An 18,055-nucleotide genomic window follows, 5' to 3' on the forward strand; every position below is an offset into this window, starting at 1 on the left:
AAGAGAGATACATATGTAAATACATATGATGTCAATATTCCATGTGCATCCATCAGGGGTCCCCAACTAGCAGTGTGATCTGCCCCCAGCCTGACGGCACTGCCCACCCCTGACCCCATGGCTCATGGGGATGACCACTGGGAAGAAAGCATCCGGCAGCTTCTCTCCCTGCCACCCCCAGCATCGCTTTGCCCCCCTCCGCCCAATGTGGCCTCTTCACTCCCCTTCCCCAGCATTCCATGATCAGAAACTGATGAGATCCAAAATGTTGGGGACCCCTGTGTGCACCTTTTTTTTTATTGTTCCCATTTGGAATTTTCCAGGTTGGAATTTGCTGTAGCTTAAAGAGAGTTCCCATGTGTGGAGGCATCTCACCTTGTAGTAACTAATAATGACAGCAGCCACAATGACGCTATGATTCCTTGTATTTTTATCCATCTGTAAGTTGGCAGTGTTATTTGTCTATAATGTGATCATTTTGAAAGCACTTCTCCATGTATTTGACCCTAGTAGCAACCCTGTGAGACAGTCAAGACTGGTATTATCCCTTTTTATGGATTTGGGAATTAAGCTTGGGAGAAGTTAGACTTTTCCTAGGTGAGAGATATTAGAGCTGGGACTTCAAACCATCAGGCCAGTTTTCTTTCCCAGCCTGGTCCTCTTGGTGTTCGTCCTAGTTTCATGTTCGTGGGAGCCTGATGCACATGGCAGCAGATAGCTTGTCTGCCACCTCTTCTGTCCTTCTAGGTGTCCCTTGGCAGCACATCTGTCAGAGCGGAGGGCCCTCTTCCTGCCTCCCACCCTGTAGACCCCTGTTTGGTGCACCAGCAGGGGGCCAAGGGTCTTGACTCTTGGCTTTGGATGAGTGAGTGGTTTCTGGTAGAGCTCCTGGTTCCCCAGAGGTCCCCTAGTCAGAAGACGGCTCATTCAAGTGAAAATTTAAAAAGAAATGAAATTGTTGGCCCCCGAGAGATTTCCTTTCCTGCCATTGGCAAAATCCAGGACTGTAGATCCGGCCACCCCCAGACCCATTCAGTCATCTTAGACTTGTATTCTCAAATGCCCCCAGACCCTTTACTGGAGTCTCTGTATTCAGAGTCTGTCAAAGCTCCTTCCAAGTCCTATTAGCCTTCCCTACTCTCTGAGAGAGGATGGCGGAGAGCGCAGAATTGCTTTTGTCTGATAAGCCTCGTTAGCTTTTGTACAGCTGGTGGCCCCTTGGTTCCAATCAAAGTATCTTCCAGCAGAAAGTGACTAGCACTGATTTTACACTCAACCTGTCTTCAATTAAACCATGTTGTATACTTTCCCTCCTACTCATCAGTATGTCTGCTTTTTATGAGGTCTGACCATAACAGAGTCATTCTTTCCTTATTGTGGGTTATACTTGGGGCTCTTGGCCGCTCAGGCATTGAGTAGAACTGAGAACACGGCCGACGCTGGAATTTTGCTTAAAACTAAGCATCCAGGAGATTGATTTTGGTGGGAGATCCACTAACAGCTCATAAAAGGCATCTTAAATTCCATAAAATGCACAATCAGAGATTTATTGCTCTTCTAAAGCAAACCATAAAAAAAGGCACAGGAATTCATTTGAGAAATAATGGGGAGAGATTTTATGCTTCCAGAATCATCTGGAGGTCTTTTCAGAGTCACACAGGCCTCAGCCTCCCGGTTCCCACTCGTATTCATGTGACCCAGGACGGAAAGAATCCACAGTGTGGCAGGGCTTGCCTTCTGAGGCTCGTATTGGTCCAAAGCCAGGAACCCCAAAGTCTCCCACTTGGAACCTGTCTTTGAAGCCTCCTTCCCCCAGGACACGCTCCAGGACCTTGTTTCCACCCAACCCCAGGGCTTGCCGATCTCAGAGCTTTGGGGGAGGCTGTGGGTTCCTCTCTTTCAGCCAGCCCACCCCACTGATGGCTTCGGGCATCTTTCCTTGTCCCCTAGGGGATCTGAGCTGCGTGCTGACCAGAGCCCAGTAGGGAAGTGTGCTCCCAGCTGCATTCCTGCACCTTGTTTTGGTCCTGCCCCACTGTCCGGGGACGTTCTACCAGTATCTCTTTTAGGCTGGCCCTCTGGGGGGCCATCCCCTCCCACCCACTCTCCATCAGAGCCCACCTGACCTTGTCCTGGGCCCCAGCACCCTACTTTTGGCCTTACTCCCTGATAAACTATGCTCTGCTACAGCTCAGAGGCTGGTCACGGCCCCTGTATTGTGAAAGGGCCTGCCAGAGGTGCTGCCTTAATGCCAAGGATTGCCGGGTGGAAGGTGGGGTGGGAGCTTTCAGTGGCTGATAGCTCTCCCTGCTCGTACTCTGGCGTCCGGAGGCGTGGCAGCCCCCAGCTGCTCACTCCACCACTTTCGGGAGGCTGACACCACTGGTGTCCTCTTCCAGTCCCGGCTCCTACCTTCTCCCCCAGAACACCCCGGCTGACGCCGCCGTCTCAGCCACTCAGAATTTTCAGAATGAGAAGTCAGAGTAAGCTTGCCTTAAGCCCCACTCACAGCGCACGGTGCTTTGGGGGTGAATTGTGGGGATTTCTGGAAGCTCATCTAGATCTGACAGAAGCTGCCCACCCAGGTCTGAGATGTCTTCTTGCTCCCTCTGGAAGGCTCGCCTGGAAGGCTTCTTTCTGGGCACAAAGCCCACGGCGGCTGATGGGACTGAGCTGGAACTCTGAGAGGCAGCCCGTTGGATGGAGGGAAGAGCAGCATCACGGGCCCACCAACCTCCCACCACCTCCATCACAGACACCCCTTAAAGCTGCCTGATGTTCTCTGGCCCGACTGCATCCAGATCTAAATACTCATGCTCCGGGCTCCTGGAGGCCTGCCTCCACGCTGTGAGGCCCCCTCTACTGATGCACCTAATTCCTTGCTCCTAAAATTGGCCCCTGTTATTGTGCTTGCAGTTTCCAGTGCATTCCAGTTTGCTGGCGTGATACACTGGATCAGTCTGGTCATTCTCTCAGTGTTCTTCTCAGAGGTAGGTCGAGACTTGGGCCCTGTGACCATCTCTTTGGGGCAACTCCTGGCCCGGGGAGACCAAGCTTTATTCTCTAAACACTTTCTAATGACAGACCCTCTGCCAGACCTTGAGGCTGCAAAGAGGGAGACGCAATACAGGGAGCTGAGTTCTGTGCTGGGCCTCAGCGGGTGACCCAGACGGTGAGCAGGTGTCGTCCAGGTGAGGGTAGATGGTGACATCTGTGAAGGTGAGACTGAGTGAGACATAGTTGAAGGAGAGCAAATAGTTTGTGTGACTGGTAAGGAGCAGGCGGAGGCCGGGCTGAAACCCAGGGGGCCTGGAGGTGGGGAGACTGATTAGGATGCCGTGGCCATGGTCCTGGGTACACAGGTGACTTGCCCCTCGGGGCCGAGGCCCACAAGGCAGAGAGGGCGGAGTCATAGGGCCGGGCAGTGGACTTGACCCAGTGCTTCAGTGGGTACAGGGTCTGGCTAGACTGAGTTGTGCCCCCTCTGTGGGAACAAAGGGGCACGTGTCTGGGATCAGGGAACATGGATGCCCTTCGCCGTTGCTAGAGCCAGCTGATGAAGCCCAAGTCCGTATCTCTGTGTGTGAGGTAAGAGGGAAAAAGCACCTGGAAGCTCGTGGGCCCTGGGTTTTGGTGGGAGCTGATAGCCCTGAGTGGGTCTGAAATGTGTGGGAACAGTTCCCCCACCTTGACATGGGGGTGAGTGACGCATCCTCTGAGCAGCTCCCAGCCTCTCACAGTGACCCCCTGGCCTGTGTTTCAGGGGCATAGACTTGGGGCTGCTCCTGGCAGGGTCTTCAGGGGAAGCCGAGAAGACTGGGCTTCATCCTATGCGCAGTGGCGGGTCTTTGAAGGACTGGAGAGTTTTGTGTGGAAATCCTGTTCCTCCTAACAGAAGACGGGCCCAAGTCAGCTGGCCACTGGCCCACTCCCTGTGTGTGCCCTCAGCCCCACGACCACAGGTCCAAATTAGCCCATGCAGAGCCCCAGTGGGGCCTTTCAGCATGGTCAGCAAGCGTGGGCAGAAAGAAAGGAATACGATACAGAGCCTTCTGGGGAGGCATGTATGCCTGCACGTGTGCGCATGTGCGCGCACACACACACACACACACACACACACACACGCAGCTTACACCAGCAAGGGTGATGCTATCTCAGAGGCAGAGGGGGCCCTGAGTCCCAGAGCCCAGCAGGGCCTTGAAGGAGGAAGGATGCTCCGGGAGAGCAATGATGTGGGTGGAGGTATGGAGGAAAAGAGTTTTGTGTACTGTGATCAGGGAGCCCAAGGAGTTAAGCACCCCAGGGTCCTCCTGGGCCGGCTCTCACCCCATCTAATGGCACGCACTTTCTCTCTCAGACTCAGGGGAGGCCTGGGCCTCAGACCTTGAATCCAGAATCCTGAGTCTGGGTGTGGGGTGTGGTGAGGCTGGGCAGCAGGCATTCCAAGCATGGAACATTCTTTCCCAGGCCTCGGCTCCCGCAGCCCACGGGGTTGGCAGGCGAGGACTCCAACACTGCCCTTCCTGGGAAGCGTCCCTTACAGCTTGCCGAGGTCATTGCCCTAGAGGTGCCTCAGACCCCCGAATAGTGCCTGCTCCCCAGCCTGCTGCCCCTTGGAGGGTCCTGCCCTCCTGGCCCCCTTTGTCTCCGCTCACTGGGATTCCCTCCCATGCACACATGGGCCGTGGCCAGATGTCTCCTTGATGCAAACCTTGGAAAATGTGCCATGTGTCTGTGACTGCCAACAAAAATGTTTAATCAGTTGCTGCGGTTCTTCCATCTATCCCTCTGCTTTGGTTTTATTGGCTTTGCAGAATTTATTACCCAGCGTTAATTTGGCATTCCCTTCCTGTCACTGCCGGAGACGAGCCACCTGAAACAGACAAGCGCCAGTGCAGAGGAATCTCGGCCTCAGACCCCCCCCCCCGCCCCCACCCCATGCCACGGAAGAGGCTGGGCTTCCCACAGGCTCAGCGGGGAGAGCTGAGGGCTGGCCGAGGATGACTGTGACCTTGGATCTTGTTAGAGATGGTGAGGGTGGGGGTGGAGCTGTAAGGTGGGAGTAACAGAGGAGTAACAGAGGAGTAACAGGGGGTAACAGGAGTAACAGAGAGGTAACAGAGGTGTAACAGGAAAGTAACCAGGGAGACCTGCCTCCCCCAGTACACCCAGCCCAGCGTGAGCGAAGGGGCTGGTACCCAGTGATATCGTGAGGAGGCAGCCCAGCTAGCAAGCCTGGGTTTCCACGGAGCTCCCAGGAGAACCTAGCATCCGAAGAGGTTAGAACAGTCCCATAGAGGCCCCCTACCCTGCTCCCTGGAGGGCTGGAAATGTGCGAAGGTGTCTGTGCTTCTCACAATGACTCCCCCTTTCTAGTGGGAAGGGCCAGGGCAGCCAAACATCCCTCAGCCACGGAGCAGGCCTGCGTATTTGCCTGCTGAAAATGCCAGCAGTGTCCCTTTAAAACCACATGGACGAGGACGGCAGCCCAGGGTCACATAGCCAGTTCCCACCAAAAGCGGGCCCAAGGCTCTGGACTCTTCGTCTGGTCCGTCACCACTGCATCCTCCCCATGGCCCTAGTGCCGGCAGGTGGGGAGCAGACCAAGAATCTGGGGGAAGGGCCTGGGCCAGCAACTGAGAAAGAAAAGCCCAGCCCTGAAATACCTCTGACCACAAACCCAGCACAACTGGCACGCCGCCTCACCTAGGGAGAAGTGAATGCCACCCCTTCGGGGCTGGCCCTTCTTCCTCTGGGAAATGGCTGCAGGCCAAGGGTGGGGGTCACTCCGAGCCAGCTGACTTAACATGGGTGTGGTGTCACAGGCAAATTCCAAGAAAGTCCAACCCAAAGGACTCCTGATGCCAGGCAGCCTTTCAGCTTGTGCTGAGCGATATTCCACCCCTTGTCTCAACTGAGCTTTAGGACAGGCCCTGAATTGGGCGGGACACTTTGTGAGTTAGGAAACTGAGGCCTAGGAGGAGCACAAACCTGCCAGGCCTGCAGGCGGGACAGATGCAGGCCTCGGGGTGGGTGTGCAGTGGGCCAGCCCATCCTTGCCCATCTCAGAGCTCTGAGGGCTGCTCCAGGGAAGATGCCCCAGAGGACAGAGCTAGGCCCACAGAAGAGAAGTGCAGGGCTGGTTTGGGCTCAGTTTGAGGACATCTATTCAAAAAGGCCGAGCTATTCACCAGTGAGGCAGGTGCTTTTCAAAGTGGTGAGAGCAGGCGCCCCGCACACAGTCAGGCCGTGTGGGAGCCCTACAGGGGCCCGAGGTGAAAATGGGTGCCTGGGAGGCTTCTGAGTCCTGCTGTGCTAGGTCAGGCAGGGTCATCCCACTTCCATGGGGCCCTGCAACACCGAGACCGGGCAGAGCCTTCGGAATCCAGATGGAGAATTGTGCTAACGGTGTTTCCAAAGTCCCACCCTGCCCTTGGCTGAGACCAGGCCCAGCAGCCACTTGCCACCAGGGAGGCCAGCAACTTCTCTTCCTGAGACCGCATGAGGCCTTGGGGCCCGGCCAGGCTGGGCCACCCTGCAGCAGAGCCTTTGTACAGGTCATGGGGTGTCGGCCCCATCCCCTAATTGGGGTGGAGATGCAGAGAGGCCCTGCTCTTCCTGGGAGAGGAGAAAGCCAACCCACAGCTGGCCTTCTAGACAGGAGCCTCAAGGCAGTGGCAGCAGCCGCTGCACCCTCCTCCTCCTCCTATTTATTATTATTAGGATTCTATTGAGGTGAAATTTACATAACAAAACATTTTAAAGGTTCAGTGGCATTTAGCACACACACAGTGTTGTGTGACCATCACCCCTTCCTAATTCCAAAGCATTTTCATCACCCCCGAAGGAGACCCTCTCCCCATTAAGTGGCCACTCCGCCATCCCCCCTTTTGCCCAACCACTGCCAACCACTAATCTGCTTTCTGTTTCTATGAACTTAACTATTCTGGATATTTCATATAAGCGGAATTGTATGATGTATGACCTTTTGTGTCTGGCCCTTTCACGCAGCATGTTTTCAAGTTCATCCACGTCGTAGCATGCATCAGTGCTTTGTTCCTTTTTATGTCTCGATACTATTGCACTGTATGGATAGACCACATTTTGTGTATCCACCTGTCAGTTGATCAAGGTTTCTTTTAACATCAGCTATTAGGGCCACCTCCTTCTCCCCAGCACTGCCTCTTAGAGTTGTCCTGGGCTGCGCTGGGTCTCGAGGGAGTCTGGCCTGCTGGGTTACCTGTGCTGTGTGCCAAGCGAGGGCCATTGCCAAACTAAACTGAGCCAGGGCCTCATCTTTGCACATCAGCACCCAAGATTCTGGATCTGTGAGGGGTCCCTCTCCTGCCTGCTCCCTCCTCCCAGGGGGGCCCTGGTGAGCCTCAGTCATCAGATGGAAGGCAAGAGGGTTGTGTTCCTTTTTTTTTTAATTTATTTTTAACTTTTTATTTTATTTTGGAGTATAGTTGATTAACAATGTTGTGATGGTTTCAGGTGTACAGCAAAGTGATTCAGTTATACATATACATGTATCTATTCTTTTTCAAATTCTTTTCCCATTTAGGTTGTTACATAATATTGAGCAGAGTTCCCTGTGCTATACAGTAGGTCCTTGTTGGTTATCCATTTTAAATAGAGCAGTGTGTACATGTCAATCCCAAACTCCCTAACTATCCCTTCCCCCTGGTAACCATAAGTTCCGTTCTCTAAGTCTGTGAGTCCGTTTCTGTTTTGTAAATAAGTTCACTTGTATCATATAAGCGATATCATATGATATTTCTCTTTCTCTATCTAACTTACTTTACTCAGTATGACAATTTCTAGGTCCATCCATGTTGCTGCAAAATGGCATTATTTCATTCTTTTTAATGGCTGAGTAATAGTCCATTGTATATATGTACCACATCTTCTTTATCCATTCCTCTGTCGATGGAATTTAGGTTGCTTCTATGTCTTGGCTATTGTAAACAGTGCTGCAAAGAACTCTGTGGTGCTGTATCCTTTCAGACCATGTTTTTCCAGGACCATCCAGGAGTGGGATCGCTGGATCATATGGCAACTCTATTTTTAGTTTTTTAAGGAACCTCCATACTGTTCTCCATAGTGGCTGTATCAATTTACATTCCCACCAACAGTGCAAGAGGGTTCCCTTTTCTCCACACCCTCGCCAGCATTTATTGTTTGTAGATTTTTTCATGATGGCCATTCTGACTGGTGTGAGGTGATACCTCATTGTAGTTTTGATTTGCATTTCTCTAATGATTAGTGATGTTGAGCATTCTTTCATGTGCTTGTTAGCAATCTGTATATCTTCTCTGGAGAAATGTCTATTTAGGTCTTCTGCCCATTTTTGAATTGGGTTGTTTGTTTTCTTGATATTGAGCTGCATGAGCTGCTTGTAAATTTTGGAGATTAATCCTTTGTAAGACGGCGAACTTAATCGATTAATGTTTTGTGTGTTCTGACTGCTCCACCCACCGGCTGTTCCCCAGTCTCTCTCCCTTCCCTCAGCCTCTCTATTCACTGAGACACAATATTGAAATTAGGCCAGTTAATAACTCTGTAATGGCCTCTAAGTGTTCAAGTGAAAAGAAGAGTCACACATCTCTCACTTTAAATCAAAAGCTAGAAATGGTGAAGCTTAGTGAGGAAGGCATGTCAGAAGCAGAGACAGGCCAAAAACGAGCCCTCCTGCGCCAAACAGTTAGCCAAGTTGCAAATGCAAAGGAAACTTTCTTGAAGGAAATTAAAAGTGCTACTCCAGTGAACACACGAAGGCTGAGAAAGGGAAATAGCTTTATTGCTGATATGGAGAAAGTTGTAGTGGTCTGGATAGAAGATCAAACCAGCCACAACATTCCCTTAAGTCAAAGCCTACTCCAAAGCAAGGCCCTAATTCTGTGAAGGCTGAGAGAGGTGAGGAAGCTGCAGAAGAAAAGTTGGAAGCTAGCAGAGTTTGGTTCATGAGGTTTATGGAAAGACGCCATCTCCGTTACATAAAAGTACCAGGTGAAGCAGCAAGTGCTGATGTAGAAGCTGCAGTGAGTTATCCAGAAGATCTAGTTAAGATCATGAATGAAGGTGGCTACACTAAACAAAGGACTTTCAGTGCAGACGAAACAGGCTTCTACTGGAAGAAGATGCCATCTAGAACTTTCATAGCAAGAGAGGAAAAGTCAGTGCTGGCTTCAAAGCTTCAAAGGACAGGCTGACTCGCTTGTTAGGGGCTAATGCAGTTGGTGACTTTAAGCTGAAGCCAATCCTCATTTACCATTCTGGAAATCCTAGAGCCCTTAAGAATCATGCTAAATCTACTCTGCCTGTGCTGTAAAATGGAACAACAAAGCCTGGATGCCAGCACATCTGTTTACAGTATGGTTTACTGAATATTTTAAGCCCACTGTTGATACCTACTTTCTTTCCAAATATTACTGCTCACTGGCAATGTGCCTGGTCACCTAGGAGCTCTGATGGAGATGTACAAGGAGATTCATGTTGTTTTCATGCCTGCTAACATCTATGCTGCAGCCCATGGATCAAGGAGTAATTTTGACTTTTTGGTCTTATTCTTTAAGAAATACATTTTGTAAGGCTCTAGCTGCCACAGATAGTGATTCCTCTGATGGATTTGGGCAAAGTAAATTGAAAACCTTCTGGAAAGGATTCACCATTCTGGATGCCATTAAGAACATTCATGATTCATGGGAAGAAGTCAAAATAGCAGCATTAATGGGAGTTTGGAAGAGGTTGATGCCAACCCTCATGGATGACTTTGAGGGGTTCAAGACTTCAGTGGAAGAAATAACTGCAGATGTGGTAGAAGTAGCAAGAGAACTAGACTTAGAAGTGGAGCCTGAAGATGTGACTGAATTACTGCAGTCTCATGATGAAACTTTAATAGGTGAGGAGTTGCTTCTTATGGGTGGGCAAAGGAAGTGGTTTCTTGAGATGGAATCTACTGCTGGTGAAGGTGCTGTGAAGATTGCTGAAACAACAACAAAGGATTTAGAATATTGCATAAACTTAGTTGATGAAGCAGCAGCAGGGTTTGAAAGGATTGACTCCAGTTTTGAAAGAAGTTCTACTATGGTAAAATGCAATCAGACAGCATTGCCTGCTGCAGAGAAATCATTCGTGAAAGGAAGAGTCAATCCAAGCAGCGAACTTCTTGTTATCTTATTTTAAGAAATCACCACAGTCACCCAAACTTCAGCAAACACCACCCTGATCAGTCAGCAGCCATCAACATCGAGGCAAGATCCTCCACAGCGAAAAGATTACAACTTGCTCAAGACTCAGATGGTTAGCATTTTTTAGCAATAAGTATGTTTTAACCAAGGTATATACATTATTTCTCTAGACATAATGCTATTGCACACTTAATAGACTACAGTGTAGTGTAAACATAACTTTTATATGCACTGGGAAATCAAAAAATTCCTGTGACTTGCTTTATTGCAATATTCGCTTTTTAAAAATTTTTTTAAAAATTTATTGAAATATAGTTGATTTACAGTGTTGTGTGAATTTCTGCTATACAGCAAAGTGATTCAGTTATACATATATATACTTTTTTATGTTCTTGTCCATTATGGTTTATCATAGGATTTTAAAAAATAAATTTATTTATTTATTTGTCTATTTATTTTTGGCTGCGTTGGGTCTTTGTTGCTGTGCATGGGCTTTCTCTAGATGCGGCGAGTGGGGGCTACTCTTCATTGCGGTGCACGGGCTTCTCGTTGCAGTGGTTTCTCTTGTTGTGGAGCACAGGCTCTAGGTGCACGGGCTCAGTAATTGTGGCCCGCGGGCTCTAGAGCGCAGGCTCAGTAGTTGTGGTGCACGGGCTTAGTTGCTCCGCGGCATGTGGGATCTTCCTGGACCAGGGCTCGAACCCGTGTCCCCTGCATTGGCAGGCGGATTCTCAACCACTGCACCACCAGGGAAGTCCCCTATCATAGGATATTGAATATAGTTCCCTGTGCTATACAATAGGACCTTGTTGTTAATCCATCGTGTATGTAATAGTTTGCATCTGCTAATCCCAAACTCCCAATCCTTCCCTCCCCCACCCATCTCCCCCTTGGCAACCACAAGTCTGTTCTCTATGTCTGTGAATCTGTTTCCTAGATATGTTCATTTGTGTTGTATTTTAGATTCCACATATAAGTGATATCATATGGTATTTGTCTTTCTCTTTCTGACTTACTTCGCTTAGTATGATAATCTCTAGGTCCATCCATGTTGCTGAAAATGGCATTATTTTATTCTTTTTTATGGCTGAGTAATATTCCACTGTATATATGTACCACATCTTCTTCATCCATTCATCTGTTGATGGACATTTAGGTTGCTTCCATGTCTTGACTGTTGTGAATAGTGCTGCTATGAATGTAGGGGTGCATGTATCTTTTCGCATTATAGTTTTGTCTGGATACATGCCCAGGAGTGGGATTGGTTGATCATATGGCAACTCTATTTTTAGTTTTTTGAGGAACTACCATACTCAATATTCGCTTTATTGAGGTGGTCTGGAACTGAACCTGCAAAATCTCCAAGCTGTGCCTATATAGTCTTCTGTCTCCCCCATCACCTGGCGTAGGGCTGAGCATCTGACACCCACCAATGAAGGCGTGAATAAATTAAGCATGTGAGAAATTCTTTTTCAAAATCTCGTTTTCATTTCTTCATTTGCCGTGACCTTGACAATGATCTTAGGGAGCATGAAAGTTGGATATAGAGACGAATTTTCTAAACAAGTTGGAATGTACTGCTTTAGACAATGTCAAGCTCACCGTTGGTGGAAGTCTGCAAGCTCAGGCTAGATGACCAACTCATTGGGCTACCAGACAAGGGATGAAAAAACACTGGAAGGCAGTTGGGCCATGCAAAGTAACCTTTAAGGTCCTCCCTCCAGCTCTGAGATTCTAGAAATAATCCCAGGTCCAGAACATCCCACTGAACACCACATTCTCAGCAACAACTGATCCGTGCAAGTGGAGAGAGCTGGGCTAATACTTCTACCTCCTGGAGGAGGGACCTAGTAGGGAAGAAGCACATCCTCAGTGACCCTTGGCCTCAGACACAGACCAAGACCTCATGCTGGGCTGTCCGGGTGACATTCAGAAGGAGCTGGGAGGCCACCACACAGACAACCCAAAGTTTGGGTCCCTGGTGACTCCTCTGGGTAAGCACAAGGCTCCATCTCATCACCCTGATGTATAACAACAATCTTCATGTTTACAAAGATAATTCTGCCCATTGTAGAAAATTAAGAAAATACAGACAAGACAAAGTGAGAAAACACAAATCGCCCATATTCTCATCACCCACAGACAACCACTATTAACTTGGTTTACGTCCAGTGAGCCTTTTTCAATGCCTAAGTGTGTATGTACACACTTTTTCCTTAAGAAAAATGGGGTTATAGTGGACCTGATATTCTGGAACCCAATTTTTGTCTATGACTATCTTGTAAATGTCTTTTCATGTACATACTTTTACAACCACATGCTTAGGGGGATTCTACCTAGTGTTTTTTTTTTTTTTAATTAGCAAATAGTTGAAACACATCAAAAACATAGTGAATCATTTACACGTGGGGACACGTGTGTTCCCACCACCCAGCTTTGTCAAATCCTAACTTTTTGGCAATCCCCTGCCATACAATGGCTGCAGCCATTGTACGATGTCCCCAGTTTAACCCTCATCTTGGACTTGTAGGATTTCTCCCCGTTTTCTGCTGTTATAAACAGCAACAGCCCTGAAGACTCACCCCATCTCAGTGTGACTCAGTTTGGGTTTAAAAGCAGTGACCCTTGAGCCCATGTGACCCCACCCCCTGCTCCTCTCCTGCCCAGAGTTCTCCCTTCCGCCCTCGCCTGGCACCACTTCTGGCTGTTGCTGGCTGTCATGGCATGTCCTCCCACCCAGGCGGCAGTTCATTCATGTGGGCCAGTGGCATAGAGGGAAGGTCAGGCCCAGGCTGTGAGCCTCCTGGTTCAGGCTCCTGCCAGCTGTCTGGTCCTGGGGAGGTCCCTTTGCTTCTCTGAGCATCAGCCTTCCTCGTCTGTAAGACGAGGTTAAAAATATCCATCTTAGAGGGATTTTGTGAGAAATGAAATAATGTGTATAAAGTTCCTCTATTAGTCTAGGTTTTCCAGAGAAACAAAACCAACAAATATAACCTAGATGTATATATTTATATAATAAAAGAGATTGATAACTTCTTGGTTCACATGGTGATGGAGGTCAAGAAATGCCCAGCTCTGTAGGGGGCAAAAGCTGGAGGCCCAGGAGAGCTGATGACGTGCATCTCAGTGCACGTCAGAATCTGCGATGTCCCAATTCAAAGACAGTCAAGCAGAGAGAGCAAATCCTTCCTCCCTCTGCCTTTTGTTTTTATCAGGTGGATTGGATAGGATGAGGCCCACTCATGTTGGGGAGGGCAATCAGCTGTTACTCATTCTTCCAGTTCAAATGCTAATCTCATCCGAAACACCCTCCCAGACACACCCCAAAAGAGGTCTGGCCAGATATCTGGGCACCCTGCGGCCCAGCCAACTTGACACGTAAAATTAACCTCCTAGATCCTAATACAGAGCCTGGCACAGAGGAAGGACTTGATAAATGGAAGCTCTTGTTTATTTATTCATTCAGCCCACATTTTTGAGTGACTCCTTGCCAGGTGCTGTAGGTGGTACTGGGCGTGAGGATTCTGCCCTGATAATCAAGATGCAGGCCCAGCTCAGGTGTTTGCAGTCCACTGGGAAGCCGCCAAGCGGACGTGTGTAATGAGAGAACCAGAAATGGAGCTTAAGCCTCCTGCTGCAGTCAGTAGGAGACCTCAGAGGGGATGCAGGCTGTTTGTGGATGTGTGAGCTGCTAGGTGCACGGTGGGGATAGAGGACCTTCAGGCAGCAGTCACAGAGCGGACAAGGGACAGCGTGAGCGACCACAGCATGGCTGGTTGTTGACTACAGCAGGGAATGGTGAGCGATGTCCTGGGGACCAGGCCAGGTCATGAAGTGCCCTCCATGTCTTGCTCAGGAGTGGGGGTCTTGTTTTGAAGGCAGTGGGGAGGAGGCTTCAAGCAGGAGAAGGGGGTGATGAAGTTGGGCTTTTAGAGAAATCCCTCTGGCAGCCGGTGAGGAGCAGGGGTTGGAGGTGGGGGGAGACTGGAATTTGGAGACTATTTAGGAGGTGTCATTTAGCTGTAAGAGGTTAAATGTTTGACCCAGAGCAGTGGAAGTGGGACGGAGGAAGGGACAAGCTGGACAGAGTTGAAGGAGCTAAACTCTGCAGGACTTGGGGACCAGCCATCCTGGGGGGGGGGTGTGAGCGAGAGCGAGGGTGAGTACGACTTCCAGGGGAGGCTGGCCTCCTAAGAGGGGGTGGGGATGCCCTGTGCTAAGCCTGGGAACTGCTGCAGAAGGAGGTCTCAGCTGGAGTCGTGGACTGGGCGGGGCTTCAGGGTGTCGGGTGCGAGTTGAAGCCAAGGGTGCAATTGTCCGGGGATAGGGGAGCGCGAGAGGAGAAGAAATGGAGCCCCAGGAAACAATTTTGGGATGGAAAGCTGACTGAGAATGTGTATCCAGGGAGGTGGGAGGAGAAACCAGAGGGTGTGGGATCCTGGAAACAAAAGGAGGCCTTCTAGAACAAGGAAGCCGGCAGCACACCTGAAGCTGCTGAGGGGCCATTGGTAACCAGGGGCGAGCAGTTTTCCTGGAATGGTGGGTGCTGGCGTCAGACTGCAGTGGGTTTAATGGAGGCACCTCTTCAGAAACTTGGGAGAAGAGGGAGAGGGCAGTGGCTTAAGGGAGACATGGGGTCAGTGAGGGATGTTTCAGGATGGAGGAAGTGGAGATGTTCGTATGCCCAGAGGGAGTGTTCTGGAACAAACCTTGCACATCATGTGGATTCCAGTTTCTCTCTTCGTCACCCAAGCCTAGCACAGTGCCCCTTGCACAGTAAGCACACAGCCAGGGCATGTCAGTGCTTAATTCACTGCCGTTTGGTCATGTTGTCACCACTGTGCTCTGCCCTGCGGGTCTTGAACCCATTCTTTTAAGGTAGCCGGGAACCTCCCGCCAAAATGAACCCAGCATGGCGGGAGACAGTGCAGCCAGTGTGCCTGGGAGCCCAGGTCCCTGGAGATATCAGCTGCTGCGTCTCAGAAGGGGGTCATCTTTAGACCCCTGGGGAGGAGGCAGTCTCCCTTCACCATCCTCTTCCCCACAGACTTGGAAGACTTGAGGGTGAAGGAGGGAAGGGGCGGCTGCTTGCTCTGCTCCTGTTTTATCAACGCCTAACCCCAGGGGGCACCCTTGTGCTGCCTGCAATCACCCCTCAACCTGTGCATGTCATCCAGCAAATCTTCTTTTGCAAACCAGTTCAAGACTGCTTTCAGCCCCCGCAAATGTTCCTCACATTTCCTAAGTTCTCCTTGTAGCTGGATCCTGGACTCCATGTCTTCCTCTTGCTGCTCTAGTTTAACTGGGGGCTTGCAGAGGAGGGAGGCTGCAGCAATCTTGGCAGCAAAAACTTGCCCAAGGGTGGATCTGCTTCTTGAGGAAGCACCAGGGGTCAGCCCCCAGCGGCCTGGTGCCCACCGTGTGTATTCCTTAGACCAGGCTGTTCCCCTAAGCTGTGCACCACCCCGCTCCCCAACGCCGCCGGCTGCAGCCTTGCAGGGGCACAAGCTCAGGGCGAGATGTGTGCTGTTCCCTTTTCCCCGGCTGGTGGGCCCAGCTTTGGAGATGGCTCTGCAGGGAGCAAGGGTGCCAGCCCCCACTCTGCTCACCAAGCAGTGAGCCAGGGGATCTCCCTCTGCTTGGGGAAGGGGTGCCTTTGAAAAATTTGCTCAAAGGCATCTGATAGACTAGCAGGTGTTTCTGCCTGCATCTCCCAGGGTTCCTAAACCCTAGGAGCCTTATCAGGCCTCATCCCAGGGAAAGAGGCTGATTCCCCTAAGGGGAGGGGCTCAGGCCTCAGGCAGCAGGAGGCCAGGAGTCCTTGCTGCCACCTGAGCAAGGCAGGGCCTGGAGCAGATGCAAGGGTCAGGACTTCCCATCCTCCCCTCGTGCTGCCTGAAGCCTGAGCCCCTTCTCTTGGGAGAAATGAAGGGTGTCCCTCCTGAGAGCAGGGCTTGCCGAGGGAAAAGATGAGGCCTCTGGGGTGGGAAGAAGAGGGGCCTGGGGACCAGAAGGTTTACCTGCCCCTCTCAGCCTCAGTTTCTGCATCTGTAAAATGGCACAACAGCTTGGATTATAGTAAATAGTAAATGGTGCCATCCTGGAGATTTTGCCAAGACTCTGGCCTGTCTTGATTGTCAGAGCATCCTCATCTCTGGAAGGTGAGACTGGAATGAAGGAGGCTGAAAACCCTTAGTCCCAGGTGGGACAGAGGCAGCTGGAGCTGAGGGTCCAGGCCCCTCAGTCCCACCCCCCTCAAAGCCCTTTGCAAATCTTGGGGGCAGGATTGCAAGGCCGAGGGCCCTGGGGTGGGGGTGGGTGATAAAAATAACCCCTCCTTAGTGCCCTCCTGCAGTTCTGTTAACAAAGCTCTTTCCAACGGAGCTTTGTAGCAGCTAGCTAGCTGAGGCAGGCAGCACGGGGGCACTAGTTCCGCTTTCCTCCAGGCTGACTGAGGGCTTCGGCCGATGTCCCATGGTTAGTAAGGGATAGTCAGAGCCCAAAAGGGGGACCTGACCTTTGACTCCTGATCTAACTCTCTTTCTCCTTGTTGCATCTGGGCATGTGGTCTCCCTGGGTTTACCCAGGGCATTGTCACCTTACACATCCCTGCCGTTCTGTTGGGTACTCCAGGGGAGTTTGTTTAAAAAGGCATATTTCTGGGCCCTGCACCCCAGAAATCCTGACATCCTGGATCTTCATGAGAGCCCAGGAATCTTCATTTTAAACAAAATCCCCAGATGTTGCTAAAGCAGGGGGTCCTTGCCTGCACATTGAGACACACAGGCCAACAATGGGTTAGTCAGTCTGGGTGAGACCCGTGCTGGGGGCCGTGAGGTGGCAGGGCAGCATGGCCAGGTCCCTACCTCCACCGACAGCAAAGGATGCTGCAGGGGAAAAACCCCTGGGTGGAGTGTTTCAGAGCTGGGTTCTCATTCCACCTTTGACCCTGACTTGGAACAGCCAGTTCCACGCCATTTCCCATCTACAGCAGGAGGCTGGCCCAGGAGCTGTTTCCCAAGCCATCTCCACAACTGCCTTTTGGCTAGGAAGGAAAGTCTCCCTCACAGGGTGGGTCGCCTGTGGATGGGCCAGCAAGGAGGGAAGGCAAATAGGTGGCCAGTGCTCCCACTGTTCACTTGCCTACCTGGTACCACCTTGACCCATAAGCCCATCAAACCTCCCTCCCTTCCTAGAGCACAGAGGCTCCACCGGTGCTGTCTGCTGCCTGCTCCCCCCCTCTCTGGGGTTCCTGGCTGAGTTTCAGCCTGGCCAGCTCCCTTCCTCATCCCCCCACTGACTTTTTAGTAAATGCTGCTTTGTTTATAAAGTAGGATGATTCCTTTTAAATGAGGTAACCTAGAGTAGTCAAATTCATAGAGATGGAAAGTAGATGGTGGTTTCCAGGGGCTGTGGGAAGGGGGACAGGGGGAGTTGATGTTTAATGGGCACAGAGTTTCAGTTTGGGGTGACGAAAAAGTTCTGGAGGTGGATGGTGGTGATGACTGCACAACAATGTGAATGCACTTAATGCCACAGTTCACTTTTAGAAATGGTTAAAATGGTATAATTCATGTTATGTATATTTTACCACAATGTCAAAAGACAGAGCAGCAGCAGGGGGCAGAGGAGGAGGGATGACCTCCGGGCCGGGCCCTGTTCCCCTCTGTGCTAGCCTGGACTTCTTGCTTTGGGAGCCCCAGAATTGGGATTTTGAGGTGGATGTGGCTGGTGTATCATTTCAGAGGAGACAAATACTGAGTTTCAAAGTCAGCACGATTCGAGGGAGTGAACAGCAGCAAAAGAAACTAGGACAGTATCTGGTGTTCTTACACAGCTTGAGTACACTACATGGAGTCAAACAC

The 18,055-nt window shown here is 50.5% G+C and overlaps 1 protein-coding gene across 1 annotated transcript in view; it reads left to right on the forward strand.

Annotated features, from left to right (window-relative positions):
- Window positions 1–18,055, forward strand: part of TMEM266 (transmembrane protein 266) — a 139,105-nt gene that overhangs the window by 73,418 nt on the left and 47,632 nt on the right. Inside the window, exon 5 of the mRNA XM_061181871.1 lies at window positions 2,917–2,990. Within this exon, the coding sequence (XP_061037854.1) occupies window positions 2,917–2,990 (74 nt within the window). The remainder of the gene's footprint in view (window positions 1–2,916; window positions 2,991–18,055) is intronic.

Source organism: Eubalaena glacialis, chromosome 2 (assembly GCF_028564815.1).
Source record: "Eubalaena glacialis isolate mEubGla1 chromosome 2, mEubGla1.1.hap2.+ XY, whole genome shotgun sequence".
NCBI lineage: Eukaryota > Metazoa > Chordata > Mammalia > Artiodactyla > Balaenidae > Eubalaena > Eubalaena glacialis.